Source organism: Nymphalis io, chromosome 11, assembly GCF_905147045.1.
Source record: "Nymphalis io chromosome 11, ilAglIoxx1.1, whole genome shotgun sequence".
Classification (NCBI taxonomy): domain Eukaryota; kingdom Metazoa; phylum Arthropoda; class Insecta; order Lepidoptera; family Nymphalidae; genus Nymphalis; species Nymphalis io.
Window position 1 is genome coordinate 12596724 of NC_065898.1, and position 8987 is coordinate 12605710.

The 8987-nt window shown below is 39.2% G+C and overlaps 1 protein-coding gene across 1 annotated transcript; it reads right to left on the reverse strand.

Moving 5' to 3' along the window:
* Positions 1-303: 303 nt before the first annotated feature.
* Positions 304-5960, reverse strand: LOC126771742 (SET domain-containing protein SmydA-8). Its single transcript, XM_050491812.1, has 10 exons — positions 5835-5960; positions 5272-5522; positions 4752-4907; positions 4357-4611; positions 3941-4063; positions 3382-3569; positions 2895-3110; positions 2416-2603; positions 1709-1821; positions 304-477 (listed from the first exon to the last, which is right to left on the reverse strand). Exons 2-10 carry the CDS (start codon positions 5515-5517, stop codon positions 322-324), a joined length of 1641 nt encoding a protein of 546 aa, XP_050347769.1. The 5' UTR covers positions 5518-5522; positions 5835-5960; the 3' UTR covers positions 304-321.
* Between the last annotated feature and the right edge of the window lie 3027 nt (positions 5961-8987).

Here is an 8987-nt window from a genome sequence, read left to right on the forward strand (position 1 = left end):
TTTAATCGACTTCAGTGTCTAAAAATTTCTTCTATCTGGTTTTTATTTGGTTATAGTAAGCGGTTAGATCAGCATTAAATTCGTTATAATTACCAACTGTTCGCAAAATTGTTGACATTTATGGTCACTGCTTCACTCCTTAAAGTCGTAGCCTTCCTCAAAACGGGCTATCGAAAGCTTAAGTAGTCAGAAGGGAAAAGCAGTTTAAAGATTATCACATTGATATAGTATATATATAGTCAATAGGGTCACCGGTTTTTTTATTACTTACAAAATGTACTCTACAATAAAACGACTTTTTAAACAAACGCATTTATTACACTACAACGGCGAAGGGAGTGCGGCTGAGAGATTCCGGATGAGTTCATCCATCTGCAACAGATTTATCTTCGCCTGGTGACCGAGACGACCTTCTGGTAACTCCGGTGGCTCGTGGGCCAAAAGTTCTGCTGACTCCATTAGTATCTTACGTGATTCCTAGAATAAACATTCATTTTTAAAATGCTTATTATTAAGCTATTTGATCAAGGATCAAGATTAGCTGGTGAATCATTGTCCATAATGCACAAGCAACCAAATATTTTTATTGACCCAATTGGGTAACCAAGAGCCTAGGTATCTGCAGCTTTAACAGCTTGTTACATAGATCTACGAGGTAGGTTGGGATATAGATCAATAACCTGCCTAAACCATACCAAGACGTGTACAATCACGCGACCCAAAAAACCATTCTCTTAGTTCCGATGGACATTTATTACCATTACATGGTAAATGCAATAAAACAAAACGTTCCAAAAATGGCAGCTGTGTATATGGAAAGTCGAGACTTTACATGTATGGGAGTAAACCAAACGTAAGCGTGATTCAGAAAGACATTTTTTCATACAAAATTTTAATACAATCATTTATATTATTTTTACGGTTTAACAAGCGAGTACACAACAATATTATATGAACCTTTTTGAATTTAAATATTTACAAAACATAATCATTATTTTGGAGTCGCTGTCAGTCACGGCAAATTAAATAAATATACGTATCACATATATATTTATCTCTAGAGATTTGCCTTGCCTTGTTTATCAAAACCTTAAAAATAACTGTTTTAAACATGTTTTTTAGTATAAAAATAGTTAAGGTTTTATTCATTTACGTCAAATAGATTGTTTATAATGTTATTTAATAACGTCCCCAGCCCAACCCCGTTTTTTAACGTCATACATAGCATGTTTTTTTATTATATCTAATATGATAACTTAGTGTTACTAACCCGGGTAGGGTTTGATCTAATTAAAGTTTGTTTCTTACAATTCTTATTAAGCTCTTCTTTATTGGTGGTAGGGCTTTGTGCAAGCTCGTCAGGGTAGGTACCACCCACTCATCAAATATTCTACCGCAAAACAGTAGTACTTGGTATTGTTGTGTTCCGGTTTGAAGAGTGAGTGAGCCAGTGTAATTACAGGCACAAGGGACATAACATCTTAGGTCCCTAGGTTGCTGGTGCATTGACTATGTAAGCGATGGTCAACATTTCTTACAATGCCAATGCCTAAGGGCGTTGGTGACCACTTACCATTAGGTGGCCCATATACTCGTCGGCCCACCTATTCTATAAAAAAAAGTCAAGAAGAAGAATCGGACACCTATCGTTTCAATCAAGAAAATAATTTTATTTCTTAATATACCAAACATATTCAATAATAATTACCGTTACGTATCCTAACATGACCATCGGTCCATCGGTTAGAGATTTTCTGCGCCCAGTCTCAGCGACAGCAGCGTGTAGTTCAAATAGCAATGACCCACGCAAACGTGTTTCAGCTGTTAAATAAGTATAAACATATTAGATTTTAATTGTACCAGAGGAATCAAAATAATAAAACGAAAGCAAAGTAACAATCCATAAATCCGTACCGAGAGATTATAAAGCGTTGAGCGTGTGAAAATTTGACCAGTAATGCGATGCTGTAAGAACTGAACCCGTGAAATTTTGACAACCGACCAATGGTGATATACTATTTAGATGTGTGTATTCTTAAAATGTTTTAATTCAATATCGCATATAACTTTCTGACATTTCACGACCGTTTTCAGAGTGAGTTTCGAGTCCGTTCTTACAGATTAGCCCGTATTGTGTGCTACATTATTATAAGTACTAAATATTCGTTATTAGTAGTATTCATTCGGACAAATAAAGTTGTCTTATAATGATCGTGATGATGACAGGATCTGTAATTGGCTAGATGCCAATTACCCAGTAACGTCACTACACCATTAAAAATCAAAGCACATACAATTTTACCTTCATTCAAATCGAAGTTTGTAGAGATGATAGAAATGTAGAAACTTTATTTTATTATTCAAAAAATGCAAAATTCCATAAAGCTATTTTAAAACATAGAAGTTTAAAAGCACCTGGTGCCAAGATTTCCAGCAAATCAGTAATCTTCCGAGACAACTGTGTCTTTAGCAGCAGCCGGTCGTCAGTGACACCCGCCAGGCCCAGTCGGTCCTGCTGACCGATCATCTGAGCCAGCGCAAGACTTATATCCGTCATGTAGTAATGTGTTGGGTGCAAATATTTACAGCAATGTGCGATGAATCTGACAATGCACAAAAGAACAATATTATTTTTAATGATGAGTTCAAATTAAGTGAGCTCAGTTCCCTCTTAATTTAAAATTTCGAAATATATTTTCTTAGTCTACTTTATTATTTATTCCATTCAAATTATGCTCTGTTCCAATATTCAAGCCTCAATGTATTATAATTAATCATGTCGTCAGAACGATAGCAAGTACGCCTACCTTATATACTTAGATATATTGATAAACACAACGATGACGTCAAAATTGTTATAGTCGTAATTATTATGTTTGCAAATAAATGTTTACCTTTCACAAGCATTTGGATCACCTTTCGGCATAGCGCTCAATTCTCTACCGATGTCCTGCAACAGCTGCTGTATAATTGCGTCAGACACTTCATCCGTGCACGCGTTACATTTCCAAAACTTATTATCCAATCCTCGGGTATTTGGATCGGGTGATTTCGTTTTATGAAGAATTGGAAGTACAAATGTGTCCGGTAACAAGTAACCCTTACAATCTCTGAAAAGTCAATGAAGATTTCTAAACTTCCCTAATAAGCTAGCAACGACCAGTAAAACACGTTCTGCTGTTTGCAAAGTTATTTTATGATGACACCGATGTATAATATAATATAAGGCTTTGATGCGACCCACCCGACCTCTTTCTTCTCTCATTGGGTTCATCATCATCATAATCTAAACGGTGAAACAGTTTTGGTCTTGCTTGCATGTAAATTTTAAATCACAATTCACTACAATAGTTTGAAAATGAAATAATTTATAAATCTTACTTCTTTTTACACTTAACAGCGCTAAACATGGTTCCAAACTCCGTGACGTCACAGCACCTCTCACAAGAACACTCGAAGAACTTAGAATCAGAGAGATGATGGCGACGAGCCTCGGTGCCCCACAACGGGTCTGTGTAGCACACGGATATGTGCGAGCCTGGTGTTATAGCGACGCCTGCAGAAAGAATCTGCAAAAATATTTATCAAGCATTTAACTTATTGCAACACTAATAGTTTATTTGTAAATATATAGGTAGATTATTATATGTAATATAATATTTGTCGAAAGTCACCCTGCAATTGAACTTTATCAAAGAAAGTGAAAAGTCAAAATCGTTTTTCAATATCAAATTATTAAATTTACCACAAGTTCGGAAACAAATGCTCGAAAACTGAGAATAACCGGCGAAATGAACTCATCGGGATAACTTTTTTACAATATACATAAGAACATATAAGTTATATACTTATAATTTATATACAACTTGTCTATAAATTATAATTTCTCTTTGAATTCGTGTATTGTACATGCACTAAACATAAAAAAGGTGTATCTTACAATGTTTCCATCAGATGTAAAACTCTTATTGCAGTTGGCACGACAATTGTGTTCTACCATCGATATTTTATCAAACACCGCCACGTACTCTGGCTCCAGGAGCGGTACCTCGTGACCATTGATCTGAAATCAGTTAAGGATTTTCTTATACATATTTGATAATTATTTGTGAGAATATATAATAGAGAAACGTTTGATAAACTTCTCTTAATCGTAATGAGTGCGTTTGATAATTTTGAGAAACATTTCTCGTAATGAGCTTTTAATATCTTATAATGAGGTGTAAATAGAAATATTAGTAATGTATTAAAAAATGACATTGCTATAAACTTTTTTTTAATTCTAGACTATTTTGTCAGCTAGGATTAAAAAATTAAACTTATTTTCTGAGTTACATAATATGAACATGTACATGCCTGTACTATGCCGCAGCACTGCATGATTTCATCTTCGTCAAAGATTCCATCTAATTTAAAGAACTTCCAAATGAACTCCGCTACCATCTTTCTGTCGTTATTCCATTTTTCCGTACCCTTGCGGTCTTCGTTGTGAGACTCAAGCGCCTGCAGCTTAGCCCATAACTTCGGGTTATGATCCCGTTGATACAAACACCGCAAGACAGTGATGCACTGGTAATTTGGGTGGGGGATTCCATATGTTGATATTGTCACCTGTAATTACAAATTGTTAAGATATATCTTTATTCATAAATGGTATTTTCGAAAAAGTGTTGCCGCAACTAAAAGCCAATAAACAAAAAAAACATCTTATAACTTTAATAACATAAAAAATATTGTTCATCAATATTCACCTTTTCCCCCCTTTGCTGAGTATAGTGACATTCAGGTGTATGCACTGCATTACTTGTACAAGCTTCCGAACAAAACGGCCAGCCACATTTTTGGCAAGTTACAATTGCACCTTCTTCCAACAATTGATAACATCCCAAGCAAACTGGCGGAGTTACCTGAAAAAAAAAATCATCATTTGCTTACTTACTGCTTACTTATGGTGATGAGTGTAAACTGCGGAGTAAAGAATTGAGACACTTTTCCGACCAGCCGCCTATCTGACACCAACTCTCCTTTGGATAGCTTTACGGGTGCATTAGTTCTACAACCCATTACATTAGAAGTCCTAGCAAAACTAATCTTAATCGGCTTTTACGACACAGGTGGGTGGATGGGGAGCCTCGATTCTACCATAAAAACCATATTGATTAATTAAGTGTTCATCTCGTCATTAAAACTTTACACGCTTAAAAACCAATTTTTCGATCATTTGTAGATTGTACTCAATATTTTTTTGATCAAAACTGTATAACATATCACCTGAGATGGGCCAGTTATAAGAGGCGTTTCTTTCATGATAACATCACCGGCTTTAATACTCCTTGTGGATTCCAGGTACCTTCCGTATTTTGAATCTTGCTTGATTCTGGCAGGAATACACTCATGCTTGTGCTGTTTCCAGTGCTGCTTCTGGTGGTCCCTTGAACAATAATGAACCACTTGGCAGCTGGAGCATTTATGCTCTGTAGGTACTGAGCATACCATACACGGTTCTTGAGCTGTCATGATTCCTGAAAGAGATATTGAATACATATATAATTTAGAAACTACCAAAGTAATTTTGTACCAGCCAGTTCATATTATTTTTTATTTGGTTTTAATTAATCCCAAGTGTCCCATCTACGTGTATACAAATGGTGTTTTATTTGTATACTTATAGGCTTAAAATAATGAAATGAGTAATTCAATATATGGTTACATTTATATTTATTTTTAAAAGAGACATGTCCCTTACATATCACTAAATATATTATTTTGAAATCTCATTACGAATGCCGATAGCCTATAAAATATATTTACGTTCAAAATTACTTTAAACTTACCTTAAAAACACATAGGGTTATCCAGGTTTTAGAGATAATGCTGAAATTTCACGATAATGTTATATTACATTGATATTCGTAAATACGAAAGACGAGAAACGACTCGAGACTGCGCTCGCGCACACTGGATCTGCGGTAAAAATAAACTGCTAGCAATTTGAAACATGAGGCGGTGTATACATAGATACATCGTTCATTATACATTTCATATAGCATACCACATTACGCATAAAAAAATGTTACTTTTTAATATAATTTTTACACGTTGCCGGAATTTATACAAACACCAATTGATGTCCCTCAATTAACAATTTTCAGTTGTAAAAAATTAACACATGAATATATGTTTCTATATGTATAAGTACATTAAAGCTTAGAGTATTTACTCTACTTAATTTACTTAAGCTTATTATATTTGCTTCACTTTTTATGCTGTTTAAAAAGTGATACTAATTTAATGAAAAAACATTAAAAATACCGACTAACACAATGTTTTATCAAAAAGCCTATTTCGATCAGACCCATTCAAATCGAATCCGTAGATTTGAGAAAATCGCTGCCATACACATACGTATGGATCAAATGTAGTACCTTATTTTTTGATACCGGTTAAAAACAACATTATTCAGGTTTTATAGCGATGTAAAAGTCGATACTGACCCCATGTTCTATTGTCATCCCCGCTCCTGACAAAGGCTCAATTGCGATATTTATTAAAAACCTCAGTTTGGGTTAAGGGACAGATTTATCCGCTGAAAGCTCCACACTGACACTCAGACTTTCAAGTGTTACTTGGATATAAATACATCAGTTTTTGGTTTTCCATGGCTATTGACCAGGTTAACTATGAAATGTTCTATAGAAAATTAAACAGCCTGAGAGTATTACAAGTATTAATGATTATAATATTATAGACGTGGTTAGGCTTGCAGGTTAACCACGTCAAGTAGGCTAACATTCACTCGATGCGCATAAAATGATATACGGTGTGATACAGGATCGACTAATGTCGTTTTTTAATCAATTAGTGCATGCCGATACCAGATACTTAATAGAGAGTATCGTGATATATAATTTCATCATTATTATACCTTAGTAATACTCGCTTTGCTTGCTAGTACATCAGTGAACCGCTACACTTTGTTCCTACTCTTTTATAAGCATTGAATAACGGATGAGTCAAATTAGTGTTTTATTAATATTATTCAATATACATAATTTATAACTGAAACAATTATTATGAAAATCCTTAAATCATATCACATATTTATATGTAACGTATATTTGAGTTTAATTAATATATATATCTATTGTTATTAATATCGCTGGACGTGGCGAACGCCTTCAATAGTCTTCCTTTCGGGACAATAAGGGAGGCGCTTCGATATCACGGGGTACCTTCCTATCTCAGAAGGCTGTTGGGACCATACCTCCAGGATCGGGTGGTCCTCTGGGAGGGGGGCGATAGGTGACTTGTCCGGCGTCGAGTAGGCTGCGGTGTTCCACAGGGGTCGGTTCTCGGCCCAATCCTGTGGAACGTTGGCTTTGACTGGCTCCTGCAGGCACCCGTCCTTCCCGGGATGGGGGTACTGTGCTACGCAGACGACACCCTCATCACAGCGACAGGACGTACTTTTCAGGAGGCAGCCCGCTTGACTGAGGTCGGAGTGTCGCTCACGATGGATCGAATCAGGATACTGGGCTTGAGGGTCTCTGTAACAAAAACGGAGGCCCTCCTATTCTACGTCGAGGTCCCCCTCGAGGAGCGTCTATCACCGTCCAGGGAACGGTGATTAAGGTGCAGGCCCAGATGAGGTATCTGGGCCTGATTCTGGATGGAAGCTTTGGACAGCATTTTGTCCAACTCAGCCCGAAGCTCATCAACGCCGCTGCCGCCTTGGGCCGCCTTCTACCCAACGTAGGAGGGCCGGAAACACCTTGCCGGCGATTATACGCTGGTATGGTGCGCTCCATGGTGCTGTACGGTGCACCCATCTGGGTGGACGCTCTCACTTCTCGTAACAAGGCTCTTCTTCGGAGACCACAGAGAGTCATAGCGGTGAGAGCGATACGTGGTTACCGTACAGTGTCATGGACGGCAGAGACACTTCTCGCGAGCGATCCGCCTTGGGAACTCCAGGCAGAGGTGCTTGCGGAAGTGTACCGGTTCCGGGTGGAAGCGAGGTCGAGTGGCGACCGTCCAGGATTGGCGGAGGTGGAGCGAGTCAGGGCTCTAGCCCAGTGAGCCTTGATTCGCAGGTGGGAGGAGGACCTGGGGTCCCCCTCGGCAGGCCTGGCGACAGTGGAGGCGGTCCGTCCCCACTTGAGTCGCTGGGTGGAACGGAGTCACGGCACACTCACATTCAGGCTGACGCAGGTACTTACCGGGCACGGTTGCTTCGGTAGGTATCTGCACCGGATAGCGAGGCGGGAGGTCACTCCCTCCTGCCACGAGTGCGGCGCGCCTTCGGACACGGCGCGTCACACCCTGATTGAGTGTGCTGCATGGGGGCCTCAGCGCCATTACCTGGCGGCCATTGTAGGCGGAGACCTCTCGCTGCTGAGCGTGATAAACGCCATGATCGGTAGCGAGAGGGGCTGGAAGGAGATGGTCTCTTTCTGCGAAAACGTCATGTCGCAGAAGGAGGCCGCGGAGCGGGAGCGTGAGAACAGTGCTTCCGCTGACCCGCTTCGCCAAAGAAGACCGGGGAGAAGACGTCGGCGCTATGCACACCTTCTCCTCCCGCCGTAAATGTCGCCGGGGATAGGGGGTGTATGTAACCCGACAACCCCTTAGAATTTGGAGGCCTGCAGAGGCAGCCTACCGTCGGGACGTCACGATAGTATGCGCAAGCGAACCCGTGGTGCCCCCGAAAAGACGGTGTGGGTATCGCTGGTTTTTTGGTGGGTATTCCGGCGCCTTCAGCGGCTGCGAGCCCCACATACCCCCCCACTTCAAGTGGGGGAAACGCGTAAATGCGTATTTCCAGAGGAAAAAAAAAGGAACGGCGACGGCGCAGGAAAACTTCACAAGGAAATGTGTTTGATGTATATATGCTTCATAAAATATATCCACTAATGTGTATCCATGAAGCGCAGTGGAATAAACTCCAAAACTTTCTAATCAAGATAAAAAAATGACAAGCTATTACT

Bases quoted from the DNA above. Each gene is read 5' to 3' on its own strand.
- LOC126771742 (XM_050491812.1), bottom strand. From the start codon at position 5,517: ATGACAGCTCAAGAACCGTGTATGGTATGCTCAGTACCTACAGAGCAT. The intron at 3,111-3,381 runs GTAAGATTTATA...TTGACTTTTCAG, and splicing joins GCTGTTAAGTGTAAAAAGAA to AGATTGTAAGGGTTACTTGT. The intron at 2,604-2,894 runs GTAAACATTTAT...GTGCATTGTCAG, and splicing joins GATCCAAATGCTTGTGAAAG to ATTCATCGCACATTGCTGTA.